This window comes from Numida meleagris, chromosome 5, assembly GCF_002078875.1.
Source record: "Numida meleagris isolate 19003 breed g44 Domestic line chromosome 5, NumMel1.0, whole genome shotgun sequence".
Lineage (NCBI taxonomy): Eukaryota > Metazoa > Chordata > Aves > Galliformes > Numididae > Numida > Numida meleagris.
The window spans coordinates 56710044-56727182 of record NC_034413.1 but is presented as its reverse complement, the minus strand read 5'-3'; the positions used below and the strand labels follow the sequence as shown (position 1 = coordinate 56727182).

The window sequence follows — 17139 nt, the reverse complement described above, 5'->3', positions numbered from 1 at the left end:
TTCAGTAATTCTATTCTGATACAAAATTCAGCCGTCAGCTTTTCAACGTACACATTTGGCTAAAGTTTAGTTTGCTCAACTCGTTAAGACCTGCGCTGATCACAGCTTGCTCAGCTGCCATGTATGTAGGGTGTTCAGTATAAACAAAGATATTCAAAACTGAGAAGCAAGCCTCAACCATGGACTTCCCTTCTATTGCTGCTTCTCTTTTGCCTTACTGATAGCTCAGTGTGAAGAACATATGCGGTTTTCTACAGGCAGATGTTGACCTTCCTAAAGCAAACAGACTGTGAGTCTCCTTACAAGCAAGAAGCACCATTGCCAACCATCCCGTACACATCTATTAAAAGCCCTGTAGATCACAAAGACTTTGGGTGCAAAATAAATACTTACAGTGCTATTACAACATGCAATAAGAGAATGAGAGGGGGAAATGAATGAAATAAAATTAGAGAAGAGGAAAAACGTGAACAGTTGAACAAACCTGATTCTCTATATAAGAGAATTGCCTATTAGCTTCCTTCTGTGTGGTCCTGCTGCCCAGCACACCTCCAAAGCTGCCAGATCCCTGAGAGGGTTTCCCAGCTGACAGGAAAAGTACACAACGTTTGATTTGATGCTCATTTAACTGACCAGCATTTGTATGTGTAAGATGCTATTTTGCAGTTGGTTTTGGAAGAGACACACCAAATTTCTCGCCAACAGACAGTACAACATTCTGAGTGCATAGACATAAGCGCGTGTTTATGGATTGCCCTTATATTGGCCATTTACTCAGTGTGCAGTAAAGTTCCTATCCTTAAAATAACCAAAATAAATTAAGTGGAAAAATAAAATGGAAAGAGACTATGCAGGTGTGATAAACAGACATGAGTTTTTTTCAGATACCAGCGTGCATACAACAGAAACAATTCCCGATTGTTTCATCTCTGCTTATCGTTCAGCACGACAAAGGCACATTATGAAAAAGGTACACAACAAAAACGGGGGGTCAGAGCCAGAAAGAAGTATTTGCACAAATATAACATGCACAGGAAGTAACATAAGGAGGAAAGGTGGCTAAAGGTGAAAAAAGCCAACAAAAAAAACCCCACACCACAGCATTGCACCTTCCCTAAGCTGTTACTGATGCGCATTACAACAAGGGCACTTACCAGTATGAACCCTGTCCTGATGGACCGCATCCAAATACATCCGCATTTCATTCGCGTCTTTAAGCGGTACCTTATCGATGGTCAGGAAGCTGGTATCCTTCAGCGTCAGCATCAGGCAGCACAGCTTTCTGCCATTGGGTCGTAAGGTCACTGACTTAATGTTATGGCTTAGCTGAAAACAAAGAAATGACTATCACCACAAAGGGGCTTTAAAAAGGCCAAAACGCTCACAAATTCAAACGAAACACTTGAAACGGAGAGAGGGGGTAAGAGGCACTTATGCAGAAATACATCCCCCTGCTCTACTCTCAGCAAACATAATGCTCACTGAATTAACGCTATCAGTCATCTGGGAGCTGACATAACCCAAAGGACAGCACTAGCACGGCTCATCAATCCCCGCATTCCTGGATAAGCCTTCTGAAACTTGCCCTGCTGTCGAACGCAGTGGTTTTGAACTAAAGGAATAAAAACGCCCTACAGTCCCCTTCGGCTGCCTGAAACTCCTGTATCTGGTTCAAAATATCACTTCAAGATAGGAAAAGTTTAAAAGTTTTGAGTTCTAAACATCGCGCACAAACTTCCATTCATTTTGAAATTATCGCAGGGGAAAACGAATTTGAAACAGCTTAAAGCTTACGTTTTGCTGGGTAGTAAGTCAGTATGAAACATGCTTATTCTGTGTACAACATTGTAACAATGAAACGGTGTCAAAAGTTTTGAGGTTATGGTCATGCAAGAGAGTAATTTTAATAAGAGTTCCTCCTCTCCAGTAATTCCACTGCCACTGTATTACGACACGAGCTAATTGCTGCTTCCTGCTAAGTCACTCACGGGGAGGTGTAGGTTTCGTGGAAAAGCGACCGTATCTATGTCAACACAGAAGTCATTTTCAATTTGTGCCCTTTTGCACTTAATTATTCATTTTTCTGCCACTTCTGTGGCCTGTCCTAAGAACTAGGCACTGCTACACAATGACATTCTTGCCAGTATGTCCCTATATTGCAAGCTGAAACCACAGCCAAGGCCATTGGGCACTGAAGAGCCCATCAGATTGGAGTCTCCTCCTAAAGTGGCTCAACCTGCGTATTACCACACAGCTGATCCAAATAATGACGTCCAATTAACAGGCATGAACACCAATCATAATGCAACACCAGTTTCACTCTACAGTTGTTTTGTCCCCTTCAAATTGCACTCAAGTTTAAAACGCTGCACACAGCACTCCTCCACACGGTTCCTTTTTTTCCTCTACGTATAGAAAAGTGGGCTCCAAAACGCTCATTCTCTCTTAAAACAGAAGCCAGTGCACACGGATTATAGATATTTTAGCATCGCAGTATAAAACAACATATTTCAATTCAAAATGCTCACACGAGAGGACTCCAAGCATACTCTGTGTGTCGTTACCAAAGAGTCAGTGTCAGTACTTCAGGAGGTGGAAGTAAGTGACACGTTTCATGTGGTATGTATCCTGTATCTAGAAAACTTATCAAAACATTGAAACAACAGTAACAGAAATATAACCCAGGATCCATCCAAACGTGCAACAGAAAAGCAAAAAAGCGGGGAAACTGCCCACAACTGTCTCAGAACAACTTGCCAGGGGAAAAAAAACAAATAAGAGACTGATACTTGTAAAGCAGAATTACCAAGTACTTGGCACACCTGTAATGAGGGCACTCAGAGACTGGGGCCAGCTGGCACAGGTGCACAGCACAAGGGACAGCCCACCCTCCCTGCCTGCTGGCACCTGCGTTACCTCAAGATGAGCAGGACCAGAGAGCAGCTCCAGCTGGAAGATAACTGTCAGCCAAACAAAATTAACTACCCTAAGGCTGGGGCTGCTCCTTTCCTCCTCTTTGCTGTAACCCCAGCTGCATGGTGCCACGCTTCCCAGGAAGTTTGGCCCCTTCCAAGTGGAAACGTTCCTCCAAGCTCCCACAGACCCAAGGAGTGCCAGAGGCACCAGAGAGGCAGGAGCAAAGGCTACCCCTGCAGGCATAGCCAGCTGCTGGGCAGGCCCACCCTCCCACAGGACCACAGCTCCAGGCACTACTGTGCCACAGAACTGCTCGTCCTGGCAGAATGGAGCACAAACAAGAGCCCAGGGAAGGCACAAGGGGAATAAAGGACCGCAGCAACATGGTCAAATGCTGAGATTCCATTAAATGCACAGTCACAGCACTGTGCATGACAAGGTAGGCAGGTCTTCAGATTTTCAAGACTACAGCTACAGCGGTACGAGGTATCCAAAGCACATGACTTTCTCACACTGTGATTCCAGTGCAATGTAGGCTTTCAGGCTCTTTGCTGAGACTTCTCAGCTCACTAAGGGAGCACAATCTGGTCTTCCAAATACAAAATGAACTCTTTTTCACTAAGTTTGCAGACAGAAACAAATGGCTCAGAGAGAGGTCTGATGCATACCACAGTCAGAAAACAGATGTGATGTGAGAAAGCAGAGGCAACGTTGTTACAACCCGAAGTGATCTGAAAGTTGCTAAATGATACAGATTTTTTTTTTAAGTGCTCTTAGAAAATAAAAAAGAAAAGAAAGGATGGATCACAACACTACTATAGAACAGAAAAGAAAGTAGTTTAGGCTGAATATTGGAAAAGAATCCTCACCAACAACCTGCATTAGCCTTCCTATAAGAAAACCATACTGCCTGGCATATTTTAAGCCTGAAACAAGGCAGAACTCGGCAGCAACGCATACACTGTGCAGCACAGCCTCATACAAACAAGCAGAAGGGCTGCAGCTACGTCAACACCACCACACTGCAGCCAGGAGAGCTGCTGGGACAGATGGAAATGCTGAGAATCAGATGGAACTTCATCTCCAGGCTGTATGCATATTAAAGCAGAAAGGTAACACATTCCAAAAACGCGAGCACGTGAGCCACGGCGCTACACCTGCTGCTTGGTTCTCCCCATCCAGCGGATGCCATAACACCACACCTGAATAATTCAAGGCAGGGCTACACCGAGGGATCGGCCCTCGGGAAGGAGGAAGAAGGAGCAGTGACACCCGATAGCCGGGACGGGCACGGCCGTTCGCAGCACGGCAGCTCGCAGCACGGCACGGCCCAGCAGCACCCACCTGGAAGGTCTTGGGTATGCCCCCCACGTTGTAGTGGACCACCAGGCTGACTTTGTTGTCCTTCTCCACGATCTCGAAGCTGCCCTCCTTCCACTTGGTGATGCCGGTCTGCATGCTGCGCATCCGCACGGGGCCGTGCACCTTCAGCGGGGCCATGGCAGGGCCTCACCGCAGCCGGCACCGCCTCAGAACCTGCGGGGCAGAGAACACGTGAAGCGGAGACAGGCACTCACCTCCGCAGAGAGACGCGGCCACGGCGCGGCCTTCCCCGGAGGAGCGGTACAAGCGAGCGGGGCCGGGCACCGTGTGTAGGGGGGCGGCCCGAGGCGGTTCTGGGGGGAGAGGCGGCTCCCCCGGAGGCGGAGGCCGTCACCGCACGCCCCCGCCCGCCGAGGGAGGCCCCGCTCTGAGGGGAAGGCGGCAGCTCCCGGTACCTGCGGCCCGCGGAGGGGCGCGGCGGCGGATGGCGGGAACCGGCTCCCCGCGCGACGCACGGCACGCAGGCGCGCGCGCCGCTGACGTCAGCGCGGCGGCGCCCTTCCCGTCACGCCGCGCACGCTCCGAAGCGACGCTCTCGCCCCTTCCCCTCCCGCCCCCGCGCAGGCGCCGTCAGAGGGCGGCCCCGTCCCCGCCGCTGCTTGCGCGCGTGCGCACCTCGCCCTCCTCAAGGCCCCGTTCCTTTCCCGGCGCCCCGCGCGGCGCTGTCTCTATGGCGGCGGGCTCCTGAGCGCGGCACGGCGGTACCGGCACCATGCACAGCCTAGCCACGGCCGCGGTGAGCCGGCAGCCTGAGGGCTCTGATCCTCGGGGTCGGGGTATCGGGCCTCCGAGGGCTCTCTCGGTGGCTGAGCTCCTCGCTTCGTCCTTGGGAGACGGCGGGCGGGCGTGGGGAGGAGGCCCGAGCGCCTCTCGGGGAAGCGGCGCTGCTCGGGCGGGGGTAGGCCGCCGGGAGCCCGGCAGCAGGCGGGGACGGGGAGCCTGGCGTCGGGAGCTGGGCGGGCAGCCCGGCCCTTGTGTCTGCCCTTTGGCTTTTCGGCTCTCCGAGCAGACGTTCGTTGCGGGCGTAGCGCTTGGCAGAGGCGTGGGGCGAGGAGCTCGCTGGGTGCATGTAGCTCTGCTTGGGCTAACGAGCAAGGCGGGATAATAAGGGCTAATGAGCGGAGCGGGACCTGAGCAAGCTTCTGACTCTTTCTCCCGGCAGATACTTTTGAATGGATTTGAAGCGCTGCTTTTTGGAGCACGGGAGGGCGTACGAGCTTATACTGTTCTCTTAATCAGCATTTACATCTTGAGAGCGATGTAATTGTGGTGGGGCACTGGTAGGGGTTGCCTAGAGATGTGGAGGATGCCCCGTCCCTGGAGACACTCAAGGTCAGGTTTCAGCGGCCCTGAGCACCTGACTGAGCTGTGGGTGTCCCTGCTTACTGCAGGGGGTTGGACCAGTCGGCCTTTAAGGGTCCCTCCCTTCTGACACAAACCATTCTCTAATCCCAAGATGGTTGTCAAAATGCACGAGGCGCTGTTGCATTTGCTGTTGGTCTGTGTGCCACTCATCCTTCCGTGAGGTGATTTTTTTTTTGACGACAGTTTTAACGAAATAATGTAAGTCAGGATTAGAAGTCAGCTTTACTTTGGGGCTCACTTGAACGTTTACTGAATTTGTCACAATCCATGCTACGTGATGGATCTGCATTGAAACGCTTTGTACTACAATCGGTGCGCTGTAGGCTGAATGTGACAAGGAGAGGCGTTTGTCTCGGCAGAAGTCCTTGGGAGCTGTATTAACTAAGGTACATAATGCTGCCCTGAGTGGAGCAGTGAATGGGCTGAGGAGCTCCTAGAGGCTTTGTGAGTGTCTCGTGGTGAAGCTGTCGTAAGCTGGAGCATTGCTGTTCTCCCCACAATGCTGGTGGCAGAGCTGGCACTTTGCCTTTGGGTCTGAAGACAGCATTACACGCTGAAGATTTGAGAATAAGCTAAGAAGAAAAAGTTGCTTTACTGTAGTTGTAGGTAGCAGTAAGGCATTGAAAGTCCAGATTAAACTAGTGAATTCACTGCTAGTTAAGTTCAGAGTTCATTTTGGTGTTCCTCGAGTTGTTGATCAGCCGAAATATCTTTAAAAGCATGTGTATCTAACTGGGCAACGTTCTGCTTTGGCTGTTGGCTATCTTCATCAGCATGCCTAGCAGCTACTGCTCACACAGGGGAGAAAGCCAGTTGCCTAATTCCAGTTTGTTCTGTTGTTGCTGGGGATGCGATTGGCAGGGATGTTTGAAGTAACACCCTGTTCTTGTCGGTGGTGCAGAGGTGGCATGGTCCTGTGGTGTGAGACACTGCTGGGAACTTCTGCTCTCCCTGTGTGCAGACGAAAGCCTGCCTGGCAGGGCACTGCCTCACAGCGTGCAGAAGTTGTGTGTAGCCCTTGGAGTTCCCCACAGTTTTAGGTCTGGGAAGAGGGGAAGCAACAATGAAATAGGAAATGAGGACAAAACGTGGCTTCAATTTCAGCTAGAATGTTCACTGGGCAACTGTAGAGCCTGTGACCAGCGACTAGTTCTCACTGAGACTGATACTGGATATCATAAACTTAATTGTCTGGAAAATCCACTTAGTGCTCTCTAGGGATCAGAGACACATGATTGTGCTTTTAAAGGGTCGATATATTTAAGCTTACAGGAACTGAAACTTGCAACGAGTCTAGAAAAATAGATGGAAGCTTTAGATAACACAATTATAACAACATTACTGCTGCACTGCTTGTCACTCCCCTATCCCAAATGAAAACAAATGAGCTCTGTTTGTTCACCCTCTCACTCCCAGCTCTGGTATAGGAGTTACCATTGGAATTGTACTCCTTGTGTAAAAGCACAGTAAATTGTTAGGATTACTATTTCAGTATGAGGGTCTGGGGGAAAAAATGAAATAAAATAGAGTAGATGAGAGGAGAAAAAGGGGATAGGAGGAAAGGTGAGCAGGTACAAGGTATTAGAGGCCTGAGATGAAGGGATTGGTAACAGCACATCAGCTTATATTGTAGCCTAAATTACATAGAGAGAGACAAATTTCAGCTTCAACCCACTGTAAATCCCACAGGATTTTTTAGGACAGGTTTGTGAATATAATGTGTCGATAGCTGAGCAGGCAAACTGCTGTAGCAATAGAGATGGAACGTTCTGGAGGTGTCTCCCAAAGGCGCGCTCTCCCTCCAGCAGCTCTGGGAACTTCATTTTGGTTGCGGTTGCCGTCAGTTCCCGGACTCTTTCGTGTTTGGTAAGGAGCTGCTGGTAGCAGCACTGCTGGCAGTGCAGTACATGAAGCACTCACTTTAATGCATAAGTTTGCCTCCACATTGTTGGTCTGAATCACCACGCTGTCTCTGTAGGAGGCCTGCTGATCAGTTGTTTGCAGCTTGAGTGCTTGATGTGCCAGCAGTGGCATGAGACTGGCTTTCATTGCCAGGCTTGTTCCTTGCCATTATCCACAGAAACTGTGCTACAATGCCACTTGTTTCCCATCCTTTTCTTCTCAGCCCTCCCTAATTTTTTTTGCCCAGAAAACTTGTTGGCCTTGATGTTCCTTTCCCTGATGTTCCAAGGAAGGCAAAAGAGAAATTGAGCGTTTCTCCCAAGTAGCAGAAAACATGTTTTAACCATGAATACTGATCTGCCCTTCTCAGGGTTGTTTGTTTTTGAATAGGAACTTCTGCACAAAAACAGTCTTGAAACATTTCCTTTTAACTCCATGCACCTAAAGAAGAAACCTAGGATGGCTTTGAGGAATCTGTCACACCAGTGTTTCTGGCTGTGTTTTTTGTCTGCCCCACGGTGTCGTGTTGGTGTTGGAGTAGAGAGACTTTTTCTGTTGTTTGTATGAATATTTTTCTAATGTTCATTGGAGCCTGTCAGTGCTTGGTTTTTGGGGAGAAAAAGGTAGCATCTACGTTACTTAGTTGGAATTTGTGGGAGCTTGCATTTGAAGCATGAAATAAATGCAGGCAGAGCGGATGATAGGTGGCTGAAGTATGTGTGGCCTCCCCAGGAGCTCTGCTGGCACAGATGGGCAGTAGCACGGCTCTCATGTCGCTAAATGAAGTTATAAGGAAATGGTTGGCAGGCAAATTAAGGGAGACTGCCCTAACGAGTCAGGCCAGAAAGTGAAACATCTGTGTTTCAGATAGGTTAAGTAGTAAGCCTAATCTGAGGAATCGTCCATAGCTTCTTAATGCAGCTTTAGTCCGTCCCTCCCCCAGCCAGTTCCTCGAGCCCTTTTTTGCTTTACCTTTGAGGCTGTGGGAAGCGTTTGGGTGGGACTTGGCTGAAATAGCCGTGACTGAAGTTTTCTTGTCTCCCTCCCAGCCCGTGCCAACAGCACTGGCTCAGGTGGACCGTGAGAAGATCTACCAATGGATCAACGAGCTGTCCAGCCCTGAGACGAGGGAGAATGCACTGCTGGAGCTGAGCAAGAAGCGTGAGTCTGTGCCTGACCTTGCCCCTATGCTGTGGCACTCGTTTGGCACGATTGCAGCGCTCCTTCAGGTGGGTATGGCAGAGCTTGGCTTTGTTCCATGGTGCAGGACCGTTGCTGAGCTCTGTGTATCCATGGGGTGGATTTGGGGAGGCACTGATAGAGTCCATTCATGCCATTTCTGTGTGTCTAATGGCTGCTGGATCACGTGGTGAAGGGAACCATATGCGGGGTGCTTTTCTGGTGTTTTCCATTAATCATCACTAGCAAGGTGATGTTCTTAGAGGCCAGGCCGTAAGATTGTTGATGAGATAGCTTATACAGCTGGAAGGGGAACAGGCAAGTTCTTCTGCATATGAGCTTCCTGTAGATTACATTCCTCTTATTTTTGTATGGGGTCATACGAGAACCACAATAGTTTTATTCTTAAGATCTCCATTTCATGCGTTGTAGAGTTTTTTTTCTTTGTTTTCCCATGAGTTTGAGTACTACCTGGTCAAAAGATTGCCGTTACAGAGAGCCCACTGTGGGGCAGCATGGGAGTGCTTGTTGCTCAGTGCTCCAGAGAACTTGCAAAGGAAACTACATGCATTTCTGGTCAAACTGAGTGGCTCAGCTGAGCTCCGGGTAAACTACAGCTGATGACTGCGTGTCTCTGCTGAATCTAGTCATTTCGTTTGAGGAAGGAAGGAAAATCGTGCAGGATAGGCAATACCAAACTGTTTTCAGAGTGGCCCTGAAACTAGTGAAGAAAATTGTAGGGGAGCCATAGCTGGAAGCAGACAGTTTTCTGAACTGGATTTCTCACCTTCAGCTGCTTCCCCTGCACTGAGTTAGAAGATTACCAGCAGCTATGGTACGAATGAAGTGGGTGTGCTCTGCCTCTAGGCACAGGAACAACATTCCTCTTTGCTCTGGAAGTTCAAAACAAAGTAATCCCCACATCCGCAAAGTGCCAGGAAATCAAATGAGCCCTTTTTTGAGGGGGGGTGGGGCTGGGCTAAAATTAAATTTTGGCTGCATCCATGTGACTCCTTGTCAGACTGACTCTGGCATAACTCTGCCGTTTGCTTTGCAGTGTGGTATCTGCCATGTGACTTCAGAGCGGTGCTTATTGAAAGCAGACTAAAATCTCATGGCACCATAGTTCCTTGCTGGGCAAGTGCTCTTGTGCAGCTTGCTGATTTTTTTTTTTCCCCCCTCCTTTAACTTTTCTTCACTTATTACTTTTTTTAGGAAATTGTAAATATTTATCCATCAATCAACCCTCCAACCTTGACAGCCCATCAGTCCAACAGAGTATGCAATGCTTTAGCTCTGTTGCAGTGTGTCGCATCTCATCCTGAAACAAGGTGAGCGTTTCCAAGTATGAAAGTTTTCTGCAGTGTTGATGATGTTGACAGCTCTGCCATTCTGTTTGACTCTGGAAGTGTGTAAATTCCTTTCTGCTCTTTTACCAAGAAAAGTGGAAAAATAGGGAGAGCTGGATGATAGGCAACTGTCTGCTGCTTTCACTCGTTTGCGTGGATTACCAGAATGAGAGCTTTATTGTGGTCCTGAATGCTTTGAATTCTTTGAATCATCCCAACATCCTGCAAATTCCCAAAATATTGGGTTGTGACAGACCCTAGGAGCTCAGCCAGAGACAAGGCTGCCTTTGTGCTGAGTGTTACATGCAGGATCCTTGTTTTAATGAGCTTACAGTTATTTAGACCAGCTGCCCAAAGAATGGAATGAGCAGGGCTGCCTTTCCCAGAGACTGGCAAAGGAGCAATAGCAAAGCCATACGTGCAGCCTCCAGCCAGTGCCCGACTTCAGGTTTTCTCAGTCTGTGTTCTGCACATGTCAGCAAAGAAAAAGATGGTGTTAGTTCATCTTAAATAGTAGTTAATGCACAAACGTGGCTCAGTGCAGAACTCATTTCACACCTTGCCATCAGAGAATGAGCTGCTACCCGCTTCTGAGGAGCAGCAGCGATGTTGTCTGTCAGGAATAGTCTGAGGCTGTGCATGATAGCTCTGGTTTGTGTGCTCACTTTGTTTTCCTTGTCTCTCGTGGGTGTTCTCCCTGTCCTCCAGGTCAGCATTTTTGGCAGCTCACATCCCTCTGTTCCTGTACCCCTTCTTGCACACAGTTAGCAAGACACGTCCGTTTGAGTACCTGCGGCTCACAAGCCTTGGAGTGATTGGTAAGCAACAAGACTAATGCCAGAGCACTGGTTTCCTGGTGTCTTAGATGCAGTTAAAGCTGTGGGTATAGAAACCTGCACAACTGAAGTCAGGTCTGGAATAGGAAATGAGGTTTTTCCACTTATAAGAAAACCTTGAAATCTGGGTCTGTTGCCGAAAACTTGCTTGCTGTTAGAACAAGTATCTGCAATTTTGTTGTGCCTTCACCCTTAGCACAGCTAACTAGAGACTGGGGTGAGAGGGTGCACGCTGGGCTTTCTTTAGCTTTTTGTCATTGGTTGACTAGGGTATATTTGCCCTGTCATCCATTTTTTTCCCCTGTTTTCTGCCCAGAGTGTTTCTCTCTCGATGTATAAAGAGAGTCTCAAAATTGGTTTCTTCTGAGAGGTTGCTGCTGAGTGTCTGTGAGTCACTGGAGGTTGTGTTACCACTAGGGGGAGAGCCAAGAATGTATCCCCTTTCTGAAAAACAACCAGCCTCCAAACCCAGCTCCATTACTTTTATGCTGCCAAAATGATATCTTCTCCAGCCACATGCTGCAGCATATTTAGGATGGGAGTTGCTCTGTCAGTCATTCAGATCTAATGATTCCTGGCAGGACACAGTACAGGCCGTCTTTGATAGGGAACGGTTTGGGGTTTTTTTGGAAGCAATTTATTGTGTGTTGAATTTGCTTTTTGTTTTTCTTTCAAGGAGCCCTGGTGAAAACTGATGAGCAAGAAGTGATAAACTTCTTACTGACAACAGAAATTATTCCCCTGTGCTTACGCATTATGGAATCTGGCAGTGAACTCTCCAAGACGGTACCTATTGTTTTCCTTAAGAGTTTCTGTTGTTTATATCCAACTGACCGGGCAGTCTGTAACCTGCAGAGTTGGCTGATATCCTGCTGCAGATGGTGAGGCAGCTCTTGGTGGTGTTTTACCTCCTCAGAAAGCAAACTGAACTGAGTGTTCCTTGAGTTCTGCTAGGAAAGATCTTGCTGCTCTCAACGCCCAATCTGCTTTGTAGCTCAGCAGAGTAACTTTCAGTGCTAAGCTGGATTAACTTTCCTTGGCGTGAGAGAACAAATGCTGTAACTGCTCAGGTTGGGCAGCAGCTGTTGGTGGTGAATATGGGGATGTACACCACACTGGAGCGGTTTGTTACCCCATTTGATCAGGGCCCCTTTCCACCATGAGTTCAGATCTGTGGTCAGACTGGTGGGATGACCCAGGTAGGCTGGCCACAGGTTTCAGTCTGCGTGCTTCCCTAGTGAAGCCTGGAGACATATCTGACCGAGGCTTTTCCAGGAAGTCACATGTCTGGTCACAAATCAGTAATACTTGAGATGAAAACTGAAAGCAGCTTGCCATGTACACAGCAGGGCCAAGGGCTAGTTGTTTTTCTTGTTTCCTACGGCATGGCCAGAGCAGCATGGCCAAAATACAAGGCTGTCCTGACAGCCCAGTGGTAGTTGCTACTTCATGCAGCCTGCATCCAATCATCTGGTATGCAGTGCTTTGTATCTATCTTTTTTCCTTAGCTAGAGATGCCAACCATTGTGTAGTGTCCTGCATTTCATTTTGGCTTTAAACTTTAAATCAAGTAGAGAGTTTTCTGAAAGGCCTTTCAGCTCTGGGACTGCCGTGAAAAGAACACAGCACAAAGGCTGTTCTTTTTGGGGATAGATAAGTTGTTTTCATATGTTCTGTTTTCTGCTTTCTTCCCGTTCTAGGTTGCTACATTTATTCTGCAGAAAATCCTTCTGGATGACACAGGGCTGGCATACATCTGTCAAACATATGAGCGGTTTTCCCATGTTGCCATGATACTGGTAAGATTTGTTTCTTTTGCTTAAAAAAAAAAGTTATATTAGTTCTCTAGCAGTTAACTTCTTTGGCAGGTATTGTACTGCTGTCTGGCTGCAGCACAGGGCAAGATGGGCAAGCTGTTCTTGGACTAATTGCTCGTAGCTCTGTAGCTCTCTGCTCCTGCATGTTTCCTTTGTATAGCTCTGGTTTGTCTGTGAAGAGAACAGATATTAGTTCTAATATATGAAGTCCTCAAGATAAATCAGGTGAACGTCTCCAGAGAATAAGAAGGATTTTCAGAATTGTTCGTTGGGTGTGAACTGGTCTAATTTGGTGTAAAGATGATGACACAGGTTCAGACTGTGGATCTGCTTTCCCTGTTTGCCCCCCACAACAGGTTAAAAGAATATAAGAGGTTGAACAAGGGAGTAAGAGCAGAGCAAGTATGTACGATACTTGCCCTTGTAACAGCCTCCCAGCTGCCAGCTGTTTTTTGGTTTTGGATTTCCAGGACCAGCTGTGGATTTTCTATGCAGTAACCCCCAGTGTTTGTCCAGTACTCCCCTTGAACTGCATCCACAGTGTCCTTTACCAAGGGACAGGTTTCGTGTTTGCTGCCTGGAAGGTTAACCCCAATTTGTTTTGAACCCCGTTCCTACTGACTTCTTCATGTGATTCTAAATCTTGTGTTGGAATGCACAGAGAACAGACGATTTTTGTCCATTCCTTCTTGTCCCCTGTGAAGGAGAGGTCTAGGTACCCATATTTTGTTCATCCCAAGGGTAATAGCCCCAATTGATTATTTCATTCAGCTTGCTAAAAGAGAAATATCTGCCTAGAATGTCTGCCCTGGAACAGCCATTACCCTGCTTTTGTGTGTGTTTGCTTTTTACAGAGCCAATATTAGGATAAGAAAATGCAGCATTAAGTTAAGCACTTTGTAGTCCTGGTTCTGTGCCTAAATGTTGATGCTTTCATTGGGAATATTTATTAGTACGTCTGTTTTCCCAAACATGAAAAAAAGATTTTCCTCCTAGCCCACACGCAAACAGCAAAATATGAATGCTTATGAGCTGACGTCCAAAATATCCAATGTGATATGACTTCTGTGGTTGTGGAAGGGATTGGCTTTGGCTGAAAGTACATCTAGCTCAGGGGCAAGCAGTTAGAAACAGAAGCCCTGGGGTGCGAGGAGAAGGAAACTGAGGAAGAATCTGTGGCTGGGAAGGGGACGAACACGGAAGGGCATGGATGTGTAAAGATACGTTAGCATGGAAGAAATGCTAGTTGTGGTATATTCCCACAATTGACTGAAACACCGACATGATAAAGAAGAAAATGTTTGCAAGACATTTCTGTTCTATATTTCAAAAATAGGGATAGTGTAGCCCTGTCTCCTGAGGGTGCTGGGTTGCTTCCTAGTCTGCTGATAAGTGTATAAGATGTTGTGCGAGTATTAGAGGCTTTTAAGAGGGCAAGTTAATAATTCCTGTTCGGGAGCTGTCAGAGGAGCTCTCTGACCTGTTGTTCCTTATTTTGAAGAAATCTTGGTATCCAGGGGATAGCTAAGAACAGGAGGCTTCCAAAAGGGCAGATGAGGCAGCCCCACTAATTGCTGACTAAAAATTCAAACGCAATTGAGTATAACTAATGGGGAAAATGGTTAGTGCTACCCGGTGTGGTTTCATAGGGAAAAAACTTGTTGGGCAGATCTGATTTGACTCCTCAACATGACTCAGGGGCGGGTGTGTGAAGGCGTCTGTAGTGTTCACTATGCTGGGGAGCGTTCAAGGCTGCAGCCACATGCAAAGTCCTACACAGTGTGAGAAAGATGAACGCTGTCAGGCAAGGTGCTGGGCTCTGTGCGGGGCTGTCCAGCTGAAAGCTGGTGGGCTCTGTTGGCTGGGAGGCCAGGGTGATTTAATGGTCTTTCCCAGTCTTTGCTAATCGTGAAGCTGTTCAGACAGACACTAACTGCTGGCACTGGCCTTTGTCGAACAGGGTAAGATGGTCCTGCAGCTCTCCAAGGAGCCGTCGGCACGGCTGCTGAAACACGTCGTCCGCTGTTACCTTCGCCTTTCTGATAACCCCAGGTAAACATTTAAGGAGTTTGGGCCGGGCTTCTCCCGTCTGCTTGGAAGCACAGCTCTTCTTGCCAGTGCCCACTTGGAGTCAAGATTCCTTGTCTGTCATTACAACAGCTCATTATGGAAAATGTTGGTGCTTTTTTTTGCGGGGGAGGGGGGGGAGCTTTTATGGTACACGGTAGAAACAGTGCCTATTTGGAGCTTGGTCAGATTCAAGCTGTGCAGGTTACAGCTGCCTGAGCTCAAATGTTGCTTGGACTGGGTATGAGGGGAGGGCTGAGCTGGAAGGTGTGCCGTGCTCTTCCTCTTCTGCATCATGTGAGCTGTTAGCAGTAAAAGTAAATTGATGAAATTCAGTATGAAAGCAGTTTATATTTCCTCAGCTGACCAGCAGCTCTACCCAAAGCTGCTGAGTACGTAATCGTTGTCTCTGCCTCTTCTGGCTTTGCACTGCTATTGGCTGACGGGCATCAGGACACAGCACAGGGGTTTGCTCGGTGGGATCTTGCTTGAGGGGTGGGAGCCGTGCTGGTCAGCGTAGCACCGTGTGCTCAGTGATTTCCTGGGCTGGCCTGGCATCGTGTTCCCAGTGGGGTTTACTCCCCTCTTGCCCCTGTGAGTTTATTTGTTGGGCCCCGTTTCTTGTCTCTTGATGTAGGGCACGTGAAGCTCTCAGGCAGTGCCTTCCTGACCAACTGAAGGACACCACCTTCGCCCAGGTCCTGAAGGATGACACCACCACAAAGCGCTGGCTGGCTCAGCTCGTCAAGAACCTGCAAGAGGGTCAGGTCACTGACCCACGGGGCATCCCCCTTCCTCCGCAATGACTGCTGGGGGAGGTGGGAGATCGGGGAAGAAACAGCTCAGGTTTACAAAGAACTAGGAACAGATGACCTCTTCTGTAGCAAACTGGGCATGCTAGCTGACTTTCAGTCTGCCAGCTTGTTGGACCATTCCACCCAGCCAAAGGCTGCTCTGTAGCAATGCAGCATGCCTCTGGGGATCACAACACCAGCAGATACTGATACCATAGCTTAAAAAAAAAAACAAACAAAAAAACAAAAATAATCTGTAAAGATCCCCATCTCTCCAGGAGGCTTGGCTGGCATCTGTCCCTGCATCAGCAGGCAGGGGATAGTGCAGACGTCCGCTCGTCCAGCTAGCTCAGACTTCACGTAAATAGTGTGTGACGATGGGTGTGTGCCACAACCCTCCAGTTCCTTGTCACTTCTTGTTTACACGTCTGCTTAGATGAGTGAGCTGAGTAAAAGCTGATCCAGTTGTTTAATCCCCTGTCCAGACTGCTGCTCAGCTGCAGGTAGCCTGGGGGCGGCTTTCTTCCCTGTAGGCACATCCTTGCTGTTCATCCATCCAGCTAGCACAGCAGGCTTCTCTTTTCCTTTCCTTTGGCAGGAAGGCAGCAGCTGGAGCTGGGCACTGTAGTGCTTGCCCCATGAGGAGGGGTAGATTACTTGCCATGAACCTGTGTGTCGTCAGCTTGGTTCCCAGGGCTCTGGGGGGAGGAGAAGACAGCAAGCCTGTGGTTCCTGTGCTGTAAATAGTGCACTTCTCCTGCTCCTGCGGCTACTGACGCAGCACTAAGCAGCAGCTGAGGGCTGGTGCATGCTGGCCACTGATTTAGCAGAGCTCTTGCCCAGCAGAGCTGCTGCCTGGCTTGCCCGGTGATCAGCAGGCCACTACTGCCAGTCCCCTACTGCCGGACAGCGGGGAGCTGCATCCTGCAGGCTCCGGGTACACCAGCTCCCACGTCCCCCACTGTCTGCCAGGCACCTCAGTGCTGATCACATGCCTCCCAGCTCAGCCCTGCCATCCGAGTGCATCCATTTCAGCTTTCAAACATGCCTCGGCGTCTGCCTCCACCCTGCTGCAATTAAACTGTCTGGACCGGCAGCCGCTTACCTGCCTTCCCTGCGTGGAGGGGTGGTGTGGCCCTGGCAGGCCGGGCTCTGGGAGGCAGCTGCAGAGCTCTGGGGCTGTGCTACAGCAGCCAGCTTTGCTGGGGCTTGGCTGCAGGCAAGCCCGGGCAGCCGCTCATCCCCCTCCAGCAGCCCATTTTGCTGATTATCCGCGGTGTTGTGCCAACAGTGTCTTAAATCCCATCTGGTTTCCCCTCCCTCTTCCCGTTGCAGCCTTTGCATAACGAGGGCAGAGCCCAGCCTCTTCCTTGCCCTTGGGTCCCGTTTTATAACCATTGCCGCCTTTTTTTTCCTCCTCCTGACCCTGACCTTGACGGGGTGTGAAAACGCTTCTGTTTTTGTAAGTTTGGGTTAATAAATAATAAAACCCCAGTCAGCACAGATTGCTCTCAGCCTGGTCTCTTGGGGA

General features: G+C 48.8%; 2 protein-coding genes across 3 annotated transcripts in view; one reads left to right on the top strand and one right to left on the bottom strand.

Moving 5' to 3' along the window:
* The window catches only part of USP37 (ubiquitin specific peptidase 37), a 31580-nt gene extending 26739 nt beyond the window's left edge, over positions 1-4841 (bottom strand). Inside the window, exons 1-4 of the mRNA XM_021398684.1 lie at positions 4695-4841; positions 4261-4452; positions 1155-1326; positions 485-585 (exon numbers count right to left, since the gene is read on the bottom strand). Coding sequence (XP_021254359.1) covers positions 485-585; positions 1155-1326; positions 4261-4416 — 429 coding nt within the window. The 5' untranslated portion in view covers positions 4417-4452; positions 4695-4841. The remainder of the gene's footprint in view (positions 1-484; positions 586-1154; positions 1327-4260; positions 4453-4694) is intronic.
* Positions 4882-17113, top strand: CNOT9 (CCR4-NOT transcription complex subunit 9). 2 transcript variants are annotated; one of them, XM_021398687.1, is made up of 8 exons: positions 4882-5035; positions 8616-8795; positions 9961-10076; positions 10803-10912; positions 11607-11716; positions 12631-12729; positions 14708-14799; positions 15452-17113. In XM_021398687.1, exons 1-8 carry the CDS (start codon positions 5012-5014, stop codon positions 15618-15620), a joined length of 900 nt encoding a protein of 299 aa, XP_021254362.1. In that variant the 5' UTR covers positions 4882-5011; the 3' UTR covers positions 15621-17113. The 2 variants fall into 2 exon arrangements, with proteins under 2 accessions (XP_021254362.1, XP_021254361.1); XM_021398686.1 differs by having other exon boundaries at positions 15446-17113.